Below are 18656 nucleotides of genomic sequence, written 5' to 3' on the forward strand. Positions count from 1 at the left end.
TTCTGCTTGCTTTTAGGTATTGGACACTGCCCCTCACCCCACCCTGGGATCTGGACCAGTCCCAGACTGAATTAATATTTGATTCCTTCTGTTCTCCTGGGCTAACCACTAGGAGAGTTCTATGAGTAGTGGGTGGGGCTGTTGGCTGTAAGAGTTGGATAGTCTGACAGCCTTTGGAGAAGTTGTGAGGCCGGTTGCCAACCCAGGGCCTTTGGCCCAGAGAACGCAGGACGTGCACCGTCGGCTCCCGTGCTAGCTCAGCCCCCAAGGTACCCAGTCCCGGCAAGCAGCAGTCATTAAGCCTTGGAACTGGAATCTAATGATCTCTGTCTTCCAGGCTTGGTCACACATAACCCAGGAAACCGAGACGGGTGTAGAGGTGCTGTGAGGAGGGAGCTGACCACAAGAAGGCTGTGTCTCCCTGTGGGGTGGCCCTGCCCTGGGAAAGGCACCCTGTCTTCAGGCTGATGAAGGATACTGCAGGCTGATAGCATCTATGTTGGGCAATAGCAGGGGCCTGCGTGTGCAAGCAGCCACAGGGACTTGTTTGGCAGCATTCCCCAGCTGGGGGTAGGCAGTGCCCTTCTCAGGCTGGGCCTGGGCCTGTTGGCTGGGGCAGGTGGTGGTAGGGCTGGGGGCCCTGCAAGTGTGATGATATGCAGGCTGGAGAGGCTGCACACTACACACCCCATCCTCAGCTCCCTTCCCCTGAGGCCTCTTTGCATTTCCTTCCTGACTCTCTTAGCTTCCTGCACCCTGTTCTCTGGCTCTGGAGCACTTGGGTGCGGAAATGGCAGTTTCGTGTGTGTGTGTGTGTGTGTGTGTGTGTGTGTGTGTGTGTGTGTGTGTGTGTGAGAGAGAGAGAGAGAGAGAGAGACAGACAGACAGACAGACAGACAGACAGACAGAGGTGAACCCACCATTTCTGCTATAGGGAAATGGCCCTATCTTAGTTGTTTCTCTAGGCTTAGGTCTTTACCTCTCTGGGCCTGGTGTCTCCATCTGAACATGGGGCTTCAGTAAACAGTTTGTGGAACAGAGCAGAAGACAGCTCAAGCTCAGCTGGTAGTGAGGTTGGAGCATGGCGACCACTGTGTATTTTTGTGTTGTTTGTGCATGATGCATGCCTGTCTGTGTCTTCACTCTTCTTGGGACTTGTCCCAGACTTGTCCTTGAGGGAGGGAATACCATACCCTGAGCTTGGGACCTTGGGGAGAAGCCGTCCAACACTGCCTGGGTATTCAGAAGGGGCAGTAAGGCCAGTGTTGATAGAACCCGGTCCTGCCTATTTCAAGGCCCAGCCCTGGGCTTTTAAGGGGCAGAGGAAGGCCACAGTTTCTGGCAGAGCCCCAAACGTGGGAAGCATTAGGGTCTGGGATAGCCATTTGCCTCTATATCCTGTTCAGGTCCCTCAGTTCTGCTTGTGCCCAGTGGCTGAGCAGTACCCCAAACACTCCACTTTTGACTGTGTGTCCTAAGTGGGAGCCAGGTGTGCTGGAGGAGGGTCATCTCCTGCTCAGCCTGCATCTGGATCTTGGGAGGGCTGAACCACAGGCTTCAGGCACCACCAGCAGGCTGAGGGAATCTCAGTCTGCGGCAGCCACCTCCCCCGCAAGGCCTGCGCGGGCTTGGAAGGATAACGAGGCTCTGTATTTACAGACGCCTCCCGCCCGAGGCTTCCGGGCGCCAGTGGAGCATAAGTCAAACATGAGTGTGTCTAAAAGGTGATTGAGCTGGCAAAACATAAATCCCCTACTCCCTCTGCCCCCTCCGCTGTCTATAAATAAAACGATAATATTTATAACGATGCCGCCCTGAGCTGCTGGGGCCTTTGGAGGCTTCAAAGTGCTTCACAAAACATTTGCTAATTAATTCTCAGCTGCCCCCGCATGGGAGGCAGGTGTGAGGAGCCCCTCACCCGCCCATGGCCAAGCTCTCAGGGATAAGTGGCTGCTGTGAGGGCCTGCCTTCTGGGTTGCCTCCTTCTGGGCTTCCTATATCCCAAGGCTGTCTCTGTGAGCAAGGAAGTCCCTTACTGGGGAATGAAACTGGGCCAGCAGGGTGGGGCCCAGCCTGCTCAGGTGCTTCTCTCAGGGTCCCCTGGAGGGCAGGCTCTGCATTGACATTTTACAGGAAGTGGGGCACAGAGATGCTAGAGGAATTGCCCAAAGTACCAGGGCTGCTCAAGGTATACGGCTCATCCCAGAGCCTGCAGTCTGCTGTGGCACTTGGCCCTCAGAGTCTGTTTTCCCCATCTGGGAAGGTGAGGCTGTGGGGTTGACACTGTCCTAGCCTGAGGTGGAAGAAGAGTTTTGTCATCTGGCTTTGGGATGGGGTGGGGGTGGAGGGCTGCCTGACCCTGGCTACAATTGGTCTGTTCAGGTGTCTCTCAGTGGGGCTGCTTAGTATTGGTGAGCTGAGTGGCCAGAGCCCTCAGTGACTTGTGGAGTGACCCTAACACAGATGCACTGGCAGCCACATGGAGGGCCCGTAGAAGCCCAGCTGGGAAGGGATGGAGTCTGGTAGCCTTTTGTAGCCCCCGTAGACTGGGCACCATCTGCCCATGGCATTCAACTCTACACCAGCCCCAACCTGCTGTCAGATTTTTCCAAAAGAGCCAAGCTTGCAAAACACCAGCCTCTGCCCAGTTCCTCAGCCCAGCTGGTGTTCTGCAGGCGTCAGACCAGCCTCCCATCCTTGGCTTGTTCACAGGTAGAAAGTCTCTGCTACAACCAGGTCATTGGGTTTGGGGAGCTTGGCCCCAGCTGAATGGTATTGGTGGGCCCAGCAAGGAGCAGTAGCCAGGGGATTAAAAATGTCACTCAGAATCTACGCAGAGCTGTGGCAAGAAAGGGAACCACTGGTCTGAGCCTTGCAGTGGGATCCTGGGAGGGCTGAGGGGAGATGGACGGGGAGAGAAGGCTGCTCCCTGGGAGGTGGCTGCCTGGAGCTCTAGCTGGGCTAGGTAAGGCCACTGCAGTGTGCGAAGCCCTCCCCCTTCAGCCCTCCTGTTGGCCCTGTGATTTACTCTGTAAGCCATTCAAGGAGGCTGTGGGCCAGGAGGTAGGTCTGACTGTAGAGCAGGAGGCTGGTGCTGCCCTGCTGAGCTGTGTGCTCTACCATCTGGGAACCCAAGGGTTAGGAGAGCTCTGACCAAGGTCCTGAGATAGCAGCACCAGGAAGATCCCTTGGGCCACACCCTTGGGCTCTCCGAAAGGCACCCTCCTGGGGCACTGGTCTGGAGAGGAGGTCATCCAGGTCTCCACCTAGCCTGCTGCAGGAACCCAGAATGGAGGGAGGGGCGTGTTGGCTGTCCGGGCAGGAGCAGAGTAGAACAGGCTCACAGGAGTTCTTAGAGGTGGGTGGGAGGAGAAGGCACACTCGCTATGTTGCTCCCACCCGAGGCTCTGCACTGGACCTGCTTCCCAGAGGTCAGCCTGCCCACCCCACTAGTTCTTTTCCTTCCACGAGAGCCAGGCTGCTCACAGCTATGTGGGGGCTGTTGTCTGGGGTGTGAAGCAGGGTGGGCAGTCCCAAGGCCTGTGGCATCATGGAGGAAGGGGACCAAGCTATGGGCTATGTGAGGTCGGAGTGCTTCTTGGCAGAAGCAAGGATGGAGAGCATGGGACATTGGGTGCCTTCATCTTTGCCCAGTGTGTCTCTGAGTGTGACTGTCTATTGCTGTGGATGACCACTGTCATCACCTCAGTGGTCACCTGTTTGTCACAGTCACCCATCCTGCCCCTGATCAAGAGAACGTCTTGTACTCTCCTGGGTACTTTTATACGTTGTTCCAGTGAATTGGTTTCTTCATTTTACTCCTCCTTCAGTCCCATTCCTACTTCTTCTTCCAGGAAGCCTTCTTGGGTTTCCCCACATCCTTAGACCACCAATGTCTTGAAAACCCCTGTTAGTATTCCTGTGACCCATCAGCTCCAGGAAAGGCCATCTGCCCTTAGCTCAGATGGGGTCTGGTGTATTTATATAATTAGCTGAGTGTGTTAAGGGTATACAGCCATCCAGTGGCAAGGGCAAGCAGGTATTAGGCTGGCCCTAAGCATGTGGGGGATGTCCTAGGAACTGTGGGACCGGCCAGCCCAGTGACTGTCTCCTGTTCACAGCTGTGCAGGAGGAGCGGCAGCGGGGCAAGGACCGGAATGAGAACGAGGTGGAGTCCACCAGCAGTGCCAACGAGGACATGCCTGTAGAGAAGATTCTGGAAGCTGAGCTCGCTGTCGAGCCCAAGACTGAGACATACGTGGAGGCAAACATGGGGCTGAACCCCAGCTCAGTGAGTGTCAGATGCTCACCTGCCTCAGTTTCCCCTGTACTCACTCTCTTACCCTCCTGCTTCAACCACCAACAAACCCCAGCCCTTTGGCTGCCTGGCCTTTGTCCCCAGCAATGAGACCTCTGTCCAGCTGGGTGGCCCTGTGAGTGTGGGGATACGCCAGCCTTCCTGCTGGCCTTCCTTGTTTGCCCCATCCAAATACGCAGCAGGGTCACTGTGGGATCTCGGCTTACATCACGGTGAGGCTTGAGCTCAGTGCAGGGGAGTCCTTTAGAGAAGCTATGTGGAGCTGAGCCTGGGCAGAGCCCTCTAAGCTCCCTTTCCCACCCACTGCTACAAAAAGGTGCAGAGGCCAACAGGGAGGTGCTCATCGCTCGTGGGTGGCAGCTGTTGTGACGACTGTTGAAGCAGAAGTGTCTCTTGGCCTTCAGCTGGTCACCCTCGAGCTGGCCACCTGTAGGAATGGCCTAGACAATCATCTTCCCTAGTTTCCGGTGCCACCTGCCACCTATAGCTGTCGTAGCCTCCAGACAAGACTGGAGGGCCATAGTTCCCACTGCTGGTTCGCCTCCTGGCTGCTCACAGGATCTTAGTTTCAGATCTTCCTGGCTTCCATGCCTGTTCCTGGACTTTCACCTGAGCTCTTCCCTAAGTGTCCCCTGCTCTGCTCCTGCTGTCACTTAGGGGCCATTGGCCAGTGTGGATGTGTTTGGGTGGGGTACTCCATTTGCCCAAGGCCCCAGTGACGAGGCTGCAGCCATGTCCCAGATTGGAGCAGGGCCTTGCACAAACCCAGAGGCCTCATATGAGCTTTTTATTGATATCCTGACCTCATCTGGACCCTCATGTAGGCTTCAGATCTGGGACCAGAGTCCTGCCATTAACCACTGGACACCCAGTCCAGGTAGACCTTAAGGAAATCCCTTCCAGCTTCCCCCCCTGAAGCAGACTTAGCTGGTCTTCTCTTGCATCTTAGTACCCTCGTCTCAGCCTGTGACTGTGGTGGACACAGAGTACCAATTCTTTTCCTTCAACTCCAGGCACAGGGCAGCGGTATAGTGAGCTATCCCAGGAGTCAGTGGGGTGACTGAGCTCTGTGTTGTCAGGAGCCTTGCCCTGTCCCAGGGGCTTGGGCATGTCTCTTCCTCTCTAGTCTGTGAGCGGAGATCCCCCCTTGCATATTTGTGAGGACCCGTGACACAGTTCCTATTCCCCCACCCCCACCCCTGTTACCCAGCATTCATCTGTCTAATCCCAGAGCTGCCTTACTGGAGACAATGCATAGGGCCTTGCAGGTAATCTTCCTTGGGGGACCCAATCCTGGCTGTGTGAAGATAGCTCCCAATGGAGGGAGAGCACAAAAACCCTTGCCCACTGGAACCTGCCCAGTGCTCTGGTTGGAGTCTGTTCCCTAAGCCCTCTGACCAGTCCTGGAAGGGAGAGGAGAGCAGCAGCAGGACTCTGCTTTGTGAAATAGGGCCTGAGGGTGGTTGGCTGGGGTCTGAAGGGTGACTAGGGTTTTCCTTTATCAAGTAAGGCCATTGTTGGGAATGGCCTCAGACGTGGCCTTAGCTGTTCTTCCATGAGGGTTCAGGTCTTTAGAGCGACACTGTGGAAAGCCAGTGTGCTTCAGTGTCATGTGACTGGCCTTGATCTGCATACATGAACCTGGTGGTCTTTTCTCTCAGGCAAGCTGAGGAGGATAGGCTGCACCTAGCCTCACAGATGGGCTGCTGGCTCCTCCGGGTCCTGCCTGGGTGGTCTTGTGACCACGCCTAGCTGGCAAGTGGTAGCTCATTAAATGTCTGCTGTGGAGTCTGCTGAGAGGAGTGAAGCTACAGTGGAATGGAACAGGGCAGGACCAGAGTACTCTCAGCCCCCTCTTCCAGACGGCCCTCCTGTGGGTGCCTGCTGGGCGTGGGCCCTCACACCTACGTGGCCCCTGCCTCTTCCTTCTCAGCTCCTCTGCTCAAGCCTTGTGTCCAGTCCTGGCAGACGGCATGTGTACACATGGCCGCAGAGGCCACAGTCAGCCCCAGAATAATTTTGAGCTCTTTTTCCCAATCATAGTAGTATTGTGACACTGGATTCAAGAGGGTGGCCAGGGAGAAAGCTGAGATCACAGAGCTTGGGTGTGAGGCTTGTCTTACGGTCTGGTCTATGTGTTCTCCCAGCTGGCTTAGGGCCCTCATTGTCTCCTGTCTTGGGGCTGCTCCCCAGGAGATGGCAGGGAAGGAGGACATCCACGGAGCAGCCCCTTGTGGCTGAGAGGCAGAGCCAGGCTGCAGACAGACAGTCCCTAGTACCTGTGGTGCCGGGGCTCCACTGGCCTCTCAGGTTTGCTGAGGGTTGTGTGGCTGGGAGATGTCACCCATTCCTTTGGACTCTGTCCTGGGGACCATGGGCTGCCATCCCCTGTCCTTGCAGCCCTGGGCTTCCCTGCGGCCAGTCCTGCCAGGCCAGTGATGGGAAGCTGATTTGTCAGTGCCTTTCACCGAGCGCTTCACGGGCCCTTCACACGGGGCTGGGTGTTTAGACTGAACGTCACTGCTGAGCAGATGGTTTCTGTCAGCTGAAGGAAGCCCTTTAAAGCCGACAGTTCTCTCCTTATCCGATGCTTGGCTACTTCTTTTTTTCAAAATCAGGAGTCTTGTATCCTGTTCTTGGGTACTCTTGCCCACCACACCCTGAGGTCAGAGGCCGTGACCCTGGCCCACCCGACAGGGTAGGCTTCCCAGCCTACTGTAAGGCCCACCTGAGCTCCTCACCTATAACAAGGTCTGGGTGTTCCTCTTCTGGCAGAACTTTCTAGAAGGCTTCTGGTGATATCACCTCTACCTGCGACTTGGAATCCGGACCAAGCAAAGACCAGTCCAGCCCCAAGCTTGTACTTGCATGTTTGATAGGACTTCTCACCTGGGTGGCTACTGCTACCTTTAAAGATGGGGTCTGGCCCTATCTCAGCTCCTTCACCTGCTTGTTAAATGGCTCCTTTTTCTCTTCCCCCAGCACCTGCTCTCAGGGGTGGGGAAGACCTGATAGGCTTCCATGGTACAGATTACGTTTCCTTCAGCCATTGAGCTGTGTGACCCTAGTCTGTCTTGGTGGGCCCCAGTCAGGTTTTGGGCAGCGTTGACTCTTATCTTCCTGCCTTTCCTGATTTGGAGGTTCCCCAGGCCCCCTGACTTGGGACTCCGGCCAGCTTCAGGTCAGCCATGTCCTCTAATCTGCTTTTCCTGATAACATCCCTTCTAACTTACAGCCTCCTGCTTCTTCTGATGACCGCTGCCTTGGTACTAGTCCCGCTCCAATAAGCCAGGGCTTCCTCCAGCCTCTGTTACTATGGCGGATCTCTTCTCAGAGTCCTTTCACTGTGCCAGGCCTCAGATGGTTTGGGATGCAGATCCTGGCACCCCACTCCATGGGTGTTTTGTGTGGGGAGAGGTGGTTCTGTCGGGTATCAGGTGTGAGGCTTGATCAATGTCCTTCCTCCGTTCTAGCCAAATGACCCTGTTACCAACATCTGTCAAGCGGCAGACAAGCAGCTCTTCACTCTTGTGGAGTGGGCCAAGAGGATCCCACACTTTTCTGAGCTGCCCCTGGACGACCAGGTCATCCTGCTACGGGCAGGTGAGTAGCCTGGGCAGGTGGCTGCTAGTGGATCAGTGGGCTCCTGCCCACTCCTGCGTGAGGTATAGAGCTACCTTCCCCTTCCAGCTGAGAAAGTCGGTAAAGGGTCTTCTCGGCTGCCCGCCAGGTCTGTGTGACCTCTGCAGCCGTGTCACCTTGGAAGCTTCAGACTTTTTTCTGAGCAGAGGCCTTGATGCAAGTGTCTGGAGTGTAAGAGTGTGTTTCTCTCATAGCCAAGGGACTGTTGGGAAGGAGTGTAGCCTTGAAACTTGGGCTGAGGCTAGGTCTGTAGGCTGCCCTGGTCCTTATTGATTAACTGGGCACTGGGGCATGCTGACTGTTGCTCAGAGTCCACTAGGTCACCAGTAGGGGTGTTAGGATCGAGAGACTTAGATCGCCAACCTGTGGAGAGATGGGAATATATTGAGAATGGCATCTGCAACTCTTGCTCGCCACAGAACTCTGGTGACAGTTGACACTGCCCCACTCCGGTGAAGAGCCCTGGAGACCATGCTGTCTCGAGGGGCCTGAGTGCCCTGACTTGCTTTGGTTTTCTGCTTGCACCAAGGGCTCTCAGCCTCAGCCCACCCCAGTAGATACCATGAGCAGAGATGGTTCCCTGTTGGTTTGGAACCTATTTAGTTGGGGTGAGGCTCGCATGGGCACTGATCTTCCTACCTTCCCTTTGAAAAGACCTCTTGGTAGGTATGGGTTGCTGAGATGAACAAGATGGATCCTGCCATGTTTGCCTCTGCCTAGGTGGGCTTGTGGGATGAGCCATGTGAACACAGGACTTCTCTGAGGCTGGGAAGCACTGTTCAGGAGGAACACCACTGTCTGGTCTTTACTGCCACGACTGTAGGAACTGCAGAGCCATCTGGCCTTCTTGCTTAACACAGGTGTCCCAGTGAGCACTTGCCACTGAGGCATGTCAACCCATGTAGAAGGGACAGCCCTAGGGTGGAGCCTCGGGTGACCTGCTCAGTGTGGGGCTCAGGTGCCTAGAAATGAGATGAGGCAGAATTGGCCCCACATATCCTTATGGGGACCCTGAGGTCACATTTCTGGGAGTGATCTCCCCTGTGGCAAGAAGCTTATCAGGCCCCACCTCTCACATGCTGACTGCTTCCATTTCCCATTGTAAAAGGGGCCGGTAGGCTTGGAGCAGGGATATGGGAACTGCAAGGCTTGGAATTTCAAAATACAGGGAGTTTCTGGACCTGCTGAAAGGCTCATGCCACCTTGTCAAGGAGCCCCTGGCTGTTTGTGCAGAGTCCTGTCTTCTCTCCTTCTTGAAGGCCCATTTTTAGTGCTTTCATAGTAGCTCTGGTTGGTCAGTGCTGGGGCCTGGGATGCATGGCACTAGGCCTGTGGCTCTAAGGTGGTTTTCCTCTCGGTACTCAACTCTCCTGGCATTCTGCATGCTCCAGACTGGCATCAGTCACCTCATAGCCGTCATGGGGAAAGTCCTCGGGAGGTCTCCCAGCTCCTCTGAGGCACATGCATGCCCTCTTCATGTAAGAAAGAAGGTTCCATGCCCTGTGTTTGTTAGAGGGAGTCCTCGGGCAGAACTTCCCAGGCTGGTACATTGGTAGAATGTGTGCTTGCTAGAAGGAAGAGGCACTGCTCACGCTCAGGTGCTCAGGAACCTTCCTCCAGGTACACTTACTGGGGTCCCATTTTGAGGACCCTAACTTGAGTGTGGCAGATGAATCTAGAGCATGCTGCTTCTGTGATCTGGCTGTGGGTGAGGGAAGGGACAGTGATGGGGTCATAGAAACAGCAGAGTGACCATATGCCTCACCCCTTCCCCAGGCTGGAACGAGCTGCTGATCGCCTCCTTCTCCCACCGCTCCATAGCTGTGAAAGATGGGATTCTCCTGGCCACCGGCCTGCACGTACACCGGAACAGCGCTCACAGTGCTGGGGTGGGCGCCATCTTTGACAGGTGGGCTGGGTGGCACTGTCTTTGATAGGTAGGCAGGGTAGGTACCATCTCAGATAGGTGGGATGGATGCCATCTTCAACACATGAGTGGTGTAGCATCATCTTTGATGGTATATGGGTTGGGGACTATCTTTGATTGTTAGGCTAAGTATGGATTGTATTCAACAGGTAGGTGGGGTGGGTGTCCTTTTCCATAGGTGGGCCAACTTGAATAGGTATGTGGAGGGGGGGGACTACCTTTGACAGGTAGGGACAGGCCCCTTAGTCTCTTTCTGCTCTGTTGGACATAGCCTCTGCGTAGGAAAGACATTAACGTAAAAAAAATGCAGGCCAGACATACAGAGACTACTGTCTGTGGAGTGGAGTGTCAGGGGAGTTGAGGCCACAGGCAGCCCTCTTCCTTTGTGAGCTGAGTATCCCCAAGTATAACAAAAACAGATTATGCCACTGGTACGGTTTTATACGTGTCAACATCTGGCATGTCTCAGCCATGAGCACTGTTGTCATCCTGGAGTGATCTGTGCCCTGACCTATCACTGAATAACTGGTGTTTCTGATCTGCTGCTCCTTACAGCCCCAGTAGACCTGAGTCTAAGGCACCTCTGCATGTGCCTTGGCTGCTTTTTAGAAACATGCTCAAAGGAGCAGGCTGCCTGGAGTGCAGCCACATGCAGAGGCCACCTGGCCCCAGCCAGTTACACTCCTGCAATGCCTGTCTTACTTATGCCTACCAGGTGAGGGACTGTGACTGCCTGCTCTTATGTCTGGATGCCCAGCCTTTGTATATAGGCTAAGGGCCTGTGCCAGACCTCAGTGTTCTGGGGCCCTGGATGCCAGTCTCTGCCAGCTGAAGTTGGGGGCTGGGGCTGGTGCATAAGGCAGTGAGTGGGAATGAGCAGGCCCATAAGAAGTGGGGTAGGGGCGAAGCAGGCGAGTCCCTGAGCTCCTGAAATTGGAGGTGAGCAGAGCCACCCACCAGTGCTCTGGGATAGCAAGGACAGTACACAGGCTGAGTTCTTCCCAGGGAAAGGCCAGCTGGAGCACACAGGCAGGTAAATGCTAACCTCAGCTCAGTACCAGGCTCTGAGCGGCAAGCCCTTGACAAGCTAACTTACAGGGCCACTCCGCAGGGGAAGGTATTGGAGCTTAGCCTATAGGGTCTGATTTTGGGAAATGTAAAGTGACAGCTCTGGGGGCTTGATGCTTTTATCTTCTGGGGACGTGAAGCGCTAGTTGGAGAGGCCTTCGCTTATCCTTGCTGTCAAAGCGAGTGGACTGTGAAGTCTGACCCTTGGTGGCAGGGCTCCTCCTTGCCTCTGAGGTCAGAGAGACTCTGGTTCAGGTGCCTGACAGCGGAGTGGAGCCTAGGATTCTTCCAGACTCCATACATGTTGAGTGGGCTAAGGACACTTGAAGGTCCTTTGGAGGGGTCCCTGTCTTGCTGAGGAAGCTATGTGATACCTGCTGATGAAAAATGACTCCCACCAAGAGGCTTTGTCCCAGGGAAAAGTCTAACCTGGAGCTAAAAGAAACAGCTCTGAGTGCAGGGTGAGCTCGACTAGCCATGCAGTGGGAGGTCTCATCTCAGCTCGCCTTGGCTCATCAATCTTGGGGTTCCTCCTCTGGTCTCAGATTCCCAGACTGCACTGGGGGAGTGGAGGACCCCATCTTCCACAGGACTGTGAGGTCACAGTGATGCTCCCGTCTGTGGACCTGGCCAGGCTCAGTGCAGTCATTCTCGGTCCGTCCTGAGCTTCACGCGTCCAGTGGATCCTTCTCGGTGGGGCTCTGGTGAGGACGTGTCTGACGTGGACTTTGACACCTGCTTTTTCCTGCAGGGTGCTAACAGAGCTGGTGTCTAAGATGCGTGACATGCAGATGGACAAGACAGAGCTGGGCTGCCTGCGAGCCATTGTCCTGTTCAATCCTGGTACGGTCCTCCCGCCTCCCACCTGGCCAAGAGCGTGCGAGTCTTCCCAGCTGCTCTGCCCCATGCTTTGACCTTCAGGGCCCAGTGTCCACATTACAACAGATATCAATCTCCTGCCTCCACTTGTCTGGAGATGTAATGGAGAGGCTCAAGTGGCACTCTATGCGGCCAGAGTAGGCACTTGACATTAGTGCTCTCCAGCTGAGCCTCGTGGGCTCTGCTGTCCACCGTGGTCTAATGTTAGAGTGAGCTCCCAGGATGGGGTTGGTGGTCAGATGGTCAGTCCATCTTGTTAGGTGTCCTGAGGGTAACTAACATGTCTCAGACCTTGGCTTCAAGGATATTTGGGGTCAGGGCAGAGCAGCCTCTTGAGGACAGTAAGTCCTTTTGGTAGCTCTGGAGCTGCAGTGTTCAGGGCCTCTAAGCTGTTGCTGTCACAGAGGCTGAGACTGTCTTCTGTGTGGGAGGCTGTGGTGTGAAGAGTGGCCCAGGCCTGTGCTCACAGCACTGGGTTGGTGGCAGATGCCACTGGTGGCCAGTCCACATGGTGATGGGAACACACAACTGAGAGCGTGGAATTCTTGCTGGGGAGAAATTCAGGGATTCAAGAGATGGCTGTGGGCTTGTGGGTGGCTCTGACTAGGCCCTAGGAAGCCGCAGAGGCTGGAGCCCTCGCTGCAGCAGGGTATGCATGGGCTTCTGTATTTGGAAGTCAATCCTTGTCTGCCAGGGGAGGGGTTGAATGTGGGTTGGAAGCTTGGCTGATGGGGCTCACCAGCCCTGCACATGGTGAGTAGAAAATATGGGGGGACAGGGACATAGGCTTCCACCCCAGATAGCTCACCAGGCTGTAATTCCTGAGCCAACTTGATAGTTTCTCAGGTTAGGTCTGAGTAGTCTGGCTGGAGGCATGGTGAACCAGGGAGGCCTGGGCCTGGGGCTCCTAGGGATAGGGAGGAACTGTCAGGGACTAGATCAGTTGAAGGTGTCTTGTGTGTTCTAAAGAGCTCCCAGACCCCAAAGTACCCTCAGCATTCTTACTGGTACACTGTGCCCTGATGGTGTTGATGACTATGGCTGTGGTTTTTCTGTAGCCTGTATTGTGGCCAGTGTTTAGGCGCTGAGGAGGGGTCTCCTGGCTCATGGTATGGGGAGATCCTCAGGGAAGGGCTTACAGCTTTTTTCCTGTAAGTGGGGCCAGGCCCAAGGGCAGTGAGAGGACTGGTTATCTCTCATGACCACCTGGGGAAAGATGGGGAAACTAAGTCCTTGAATGACAAGGTACTGGTTTAAGGTCACTTGACTTTCAAGTGGCCGAATGGAGACATAATATGACTCTAGAACACCCATCCTCCTGGTCTGGGAGCTATGGGTCTGCAGGGCAGCCATATCTAGTTGTGTAGCATGCACACTCTCTACTATTCTTGCATGTGGATAGGAGATAGTCTGGGGGCTCTGACTTGAGGCTATTTTTCTCTACAGACTCTAAGGGGCTCTCAAACCCTGCTGAGGTAGAGGCGCTGAGGGAGAAGGTGTATGCGTCACTAGAAGCGTACTGCAAACACAAGTACCCCGAGCAGCCGGGCAGGTGAGCTCCGTCTCCATCTTGGACAGCCCCCTGCCTCTACCCTTGGGTTCAGCCACACATCTTCAAAGCCCTCTGTATGCCACAAAACAATGGAGTCTTCCTTAAACCAGTCTGGGGTACTTTTAGGCTTTGAGCAGGAGCTAGGCAGCCTTGGACTCATGAGCTCTGAGAACTACCCACTTTCCCCTATACCCAGTTGAGATAATTGATCCATTTCTTAGTGCACAGTAGGTCCTTGCTATTTACGAGTATGAAGCCTTATGTTCTTCACCTGTTAAGTGACCTGGAAATGCCAGCATAGCGTAGGTGCTGTAGCTGTACAGTTGTGCATAATAGGTGGCTGAGTCTGGAGAACACATTCTTTCTGCTGGCCTAAGGAAGACTGGCATCTAGTCATGTTCAGTGCTGGGTGCACAGTCTAGTGTTAGGCACACAGTAGGTGTCCATGAGAAATGGTGTTTTCCAAGGATTCAGTTCTGCTTCTTCTTGCAGTCTCCCAGTGTTCAAGCTAGGTGTGAGTGGAATAGTGGAAGACTGGGCAGATGGGCACACTAACCAATCTTGTTGCCTGGCACACACATGGTTAACTGTCCACACTGCTGTTTAGCCCTCATCTGGTTTGGTTTAAAGTGAAACTTCCCGGAGGAGGACAGGAGGGTGGCAGCGGCTTGTTTTTCCTGGCTTCCTGCCTTAGCCCATCTCGCCAGCTCAGCAGAAAACAGCCTGTTCTCTGGCGCCTCTCCAGCCTCCAAGCTATGCTTGTGCCTTTAAACTGAGGACTGCGGGGCAGCCAGCCACAAGGCTTCCTCCCTGGAAATGAAAGACATTGTTAATAATTAATGAGGCCCAGAGCCCCCTCCAGTATATAAGGAGGCCCTGAGCAGACACAGAGGTCACATGTGAGACTCCAGGTCCTGTCCCCACACCACACTGTCCACCTTCCGTGAGCTCTTAGATTCCTTTCCCATGCCTATCAGTTTTTTGCCCAGGAAACATTCCAGGGGTAAAGGAACCCAAAGGCCTCTGTGGTCCTCCCCGGGGAGGTGCTCCTGCTGAAGCAGGGGATCTCCCAGCTCACTGCTGGCTCTACTGTCAGTCACCCCGAGTACCATGCGTGTGACTACCGGTGAGGCTGCCCACAGAGCTTCCTGGTGCCTCTTCCTAGGACATGCCCCACTGCCTCTAGCGAGACAGCCGCTCTTGCAGAGGCCTCTCCGATGCACAAAACTTGTTCATGCTCTTACCTGCCGAAATTTCTGTCAAGGCTCCCCGTTGCCCGTGGAGCAAGCCCACACTTGTAACTGCTCTCCCAAACCCTGCCAGCCTGTCCTGGCCGACAGTAGTCAAGCATTGGCTCTTCCTTTCATTTTAGGGCCTCGTGGATCTTGATGCAACTCAGCCTGCTGCACCCCTGCCGCACCCCCACTCCACCCCTGCCACTCCTCTGCCCCTTGTGCTCTTTTGTCTCCAAGGAACCTCCTTTCTCTAGTCCCCACTTCTTCCCAGAGCATCAGCTTAGGCAGTTTCCTCTGCAGACCAGGTTCAGGTCCCAGGCACTGGGCTTGGCTGGTCTCCGGGGAAGTTACAAGTCACCAAGTAGAGCAGGGAGCACTCCGAGGGGAGCATTCCTTACCTCCTGGCCTGTCCTTACTCTCTCCTGTCCTGCAGGTTTGCCAAGCTGCTGCTCCGCCTGCCTGCACTGCGTTCCATCGGGCTCAAGTGCCTGGAGCACCTGTTCTTCTTCAAGCTCATCGGGGACACGCCCATCGACACCTTCCTTATGGAGATGCTGGAGGCACCACATCAAGCCACCTAGGCCCCCGCCGCCATGTGCCGGTCCCGTGCCCTGCCTGGACACAGCTGCTCAGCTCCAGCCCTGCCCCTGCCCTTTCTGATGGCCTGTGTGGATCTTTGGGGTGCAGTGTCCTTATGGGCCCAAAAGATGCATCACCATCCTCGCCATCTTTACTCATGCTTGCCTTTGGCCCAGGGCCATAGCAGAGCTGGTGTGACACCTGGCCAGCTCCTGCTCTACATCAGGCTCTAAGGCTATGCTGCTGTCACCCCGAGGGTCGTGGGGTGACATGGGGCCTTCAGCACCTGGAGCTGCAAGAGCTGGGAGAAGGGCTTGTTATGGTTGCTGGTTGCTGTCGCTGGTTCTCGACATCCCACATGGCACCTCTGTTTGGAGTGCCCCATCTTTGCCTGTTCAGAGTCCTGGTACCCAGCTAGGGTGGGAATCCACCTGGGATCAAGAAGGAGCAGGTGGGGCAGGTCGTATCCTCCTGGGTCATAGCTAACCTATAAAGCCTCTTTCCAAAGATGCCCTGAGATATCACTCCAAGCAGGATTCTGGGACCACCTTGAGGCTGCGTGGGCTGGAGGTCCTCTGTCATGTCCCCCAGTTCCTTTTTATGTCATCGTCCCTCATCATGTCTCACCAACCCAGGGTTAGCCAACTATAGTAGCCTGGCTTTTCCCTATCACAGATCTTCCTTTCTGGTCTTCAAGATGGCACTACCGATCATCCTGGAGGACTGCCCTGGCTCACGTAAAATGGGGTTTCCACTTCAGTGGTCCTGTGGGACACTGGGCATCCTGAGGCTCAGGGAGGAGAGGAGGGCTGTTTTCTGGTTTTGGGGAAGGTGGCCTGAGGGACTTGGAGATGAACCATGAAGGCATGGCAGGTGACTGTCCTGGTGTGACTGAGTCAGCAGGCTCTCTGTGGGACTCTAGCATGGGCCCTTTCTTGGACTGGCCACTTCTGTTAGAATCCTGACAGACAGGGACTTTCTGGGACTCCCTCTGGTATGGTGGTATCTGTGGACAGTGTTTGCTCAGAATCTGACCCAATGGTTCTGTCATGCCTGCTCAGGTGGCTGGCTGCAGACTCAGGCTTCAGCCCTGTCCCATGTGGCTCTTGAGTGTGCCTCTCCAGTTGACCAGCCTTGTTTGCACTGTGGAGCCTCTTTGGGTGTCAGTCTTCATGATCTAGTCTCAGACTCCAGGGCCCAGGTTTGTCAGGAGCAGGTGCCTTAGTGGGTATGGCCATATTGCCTCCCCAATAACTGGTCTCTCATGAGGTAGGAGGGGGAAGGCCCTCACAAAACAGACCATCTAGGGGATTGGACCTAGAAGTGGTGGGTGGGAGAATCCAGTTTCCTAGGCTCTGTGGGGAAGGACACATTGCTTTTCCATCTTTTCAAAATCCTAAACCATAACCGGCAGAGGCAGCCATAAAAGATTCCAGAAACATCTTCTCTGTATCCCTTCTCTCCATGTAGTGGCATGGGAGCTGACTGTGGAGACAGCACAGTTCCCAGGACCCGCTGGCTGCCCCTTTCCTAGGCTTTGCTAGAAAATCTGTACAGCCTTTGGGGCTAGTAGCATCAGGTGGAGGAGCAGATTCCCTAGTCCATAACCAGCACCGTGCCTTCTGCAGACCCCCCTCTTCCATTGTTCATGCCAGCCCCATTCCACACTGTGCTCTGTCCCTCTGAGCCACAGAGCATGCACAGTGGCTCCAGCAGAGGAAGTCCTGGGGCTGAGCCATGTCTGGGCTTGGCTGGCTATCAGGCACTGGGGCCTTGGCCGCAAACCCCACTGGCCCACATAGCCTTACCTGCCACTGCTTGTCACTATAGATTCCCTGGTGAGCTTCCTGCTCCTTTAGCCTCATTGTCATCGGGGGCAGTGTTGCTTGTTTGCAGCGGTGGTGTGGCGTGGTGTCACTAAGGAGAAAATTGGAGCTTCATTTAACCAGACCTTCAGTCGTGTTACCAATTTGGCTTAATTATGATTGTAACTATTATTGTTATTATTTTGGTGAAACAATCTTTAATTTTCTAAAGATAGCACTAACATCAGCTCATTAGCCACCCTGCGCCCATCCCCACCTCAACCTGATTGGATTGTTGCCACCAATGGTCACGTGACTTCCGCATTGCAGCTTCTGGGCCATATTCCTCATGTGTGTCACCACCCTGCTTGGAGATTCATCTGGGGCTCCTGTGGCTGAGAAGTGAAGATGACCACAGGGCCTGTGGCAGCTGCTGGCCTGTGTCACCCTGAAACAGTCACTGGGGGGATTTGGCCCCACACCCTCAGTTTTCCAAATTACAGCATCCCCAGGATCCTGGGCAACTTGGTGACAGTGCCAAGAGACACCCAGGCCCCCTCCCCTGGCATCCCAGGATAACTGGCGAAAGCAGGCAACCAATGGCTAGTCATCTGCTGTCCCCGTTGTAGAACTGGGGCGTGTGACCTGGTCTCCATGCACATATGTGTATGGTGTGAACATATGTGCTATACAGAGACTGCCCACTGACGACGGGAGATGCGGCACAGTTACTGATGTTTTGTGTTCTTTTTAATCAAGACTTTCCCATTTTCCTGTACATTTGCTTCTCGTGAGCAAGGACCTGAGGTCCCCTTCTGTGGGGAAGTCGGGCTCTGGGGACTCTCTGGAGGCAGGGGATGCATCTATTTTCAGATGCTTCAGGGCTGGAGTGCCCTGAACTCTAGCCATGCCTTAGCTGGGATGTGCGGCCACCGTGGGGAGGAGGCCGCGTCCGCAGGGAGTAAAGATAGAGGAATGTTTAACGCACCGGGAAGGGTAAATGAATCTATTTTTGTACAAATGTAATTTTATCCCTCATGTAAACTGGATGGCATGGCGGGGGACCTGTTTTGTTTCTGCTTTGAGTGTCAAAAACTGTTGGGACACCCTGACGCTGAGACAGCAGAGGAGGCCCTTACCAGGAGGCTGAAGGCCCGTGAGAACAGCACAGACAGACATTTCCTTCGGTGGGAGGGGGGCCACACGGGCAGGGTTTCCTTCCCCTTCTTGGTGATTTGAACAGCCCTGCTCTGTCCTCGGTGCCTGCCTGCCTGCTGGCCTCTGACTGTGAACTGACTCCCTGCGGAACTGCTCACTGGGACATTGTGGTGCAGACGCCGGGGGTTGATGAACAGCAGTCTCAGGATTGTAGAAAAGAAACAACAACGTGAGAGGAGAGACAAATATGAGCGTTTCAAAATATATCTCCATTCGGTTCTCATCTGTCCTGTGTTGGGGAGTCCGATCTGGGGGGGTTGCAGACTTCTGGGGCAGTGGGAGTGGGAGGTCCTGTGGTCAGCTCCAGTCCCCAGCTTCCTCCGGGAGGGTCTTCTCTTCCATGTCTGCTCTGCTATGAAGCTCTCCTCTGGGGCCCCTTTGAGGCCTGCACAAATTGGGCCATCCCCAATCTGGGTTGCTACCTGCCCAGCCC

General features: G+C 54.8%; 1 protein-coding gene across 5 annotated transcripts in view; it reads left to right on the top strand.

Annotated features, from left to right (window-relative positions):
• Rxra (retinoid X receptor alpha) overlaps positions 1 to 18446 on the top strand; it is an 87903-nt gene extending 69457 nt beyond the window's left edge. For all 5 annotated transcript variants that reach the window (XM_021180527.2, XM_021180503.2, XM_021180494.2 and 2 more), the window contains exons 5-10: positions 4122 to 4291; positions 7792 to 7921; positions 9737 to 9869; positions 11707 to 11798; positions 13281 to 13386; positions 15055 to 18446. In XM_021180527.2, the coding sequence (XP_021036186.1) occupies positions 4122 to 4291; positions 7792 to 7921; positions 9737 to 9869; positions 11707 to 11798; positions 13281 to 13386; positions 15055 to 15202 (779 nt within the window). In that variant the 3' untranslated portion in view covers positions 15203 to 18446. The remainder of the gene's footprint in view (positions 1 to 4121; positions 4292 to 7791; positions 7922 to 9736; positions 9870 to 11706; positions 11799 to 13280; positions 13387 to 15054) is intronic.
• Positions 18447 to 18656: the final 210 nt, after the last annotated feature.

The sequence above is a fragment of the Mus caroli genome, chromosome 2 (genome assembly GCF_900094665.2).
Source record: "Mus caroli chromosome 2, CAROLI_EIJ_v1.1, whole genome shotgun sequence".
Lineage (NCBI taxonomy): Eukaryota > Metazoa > Chordata > Mammalia > Rodentia > Muridae > Mus > Mus caroli.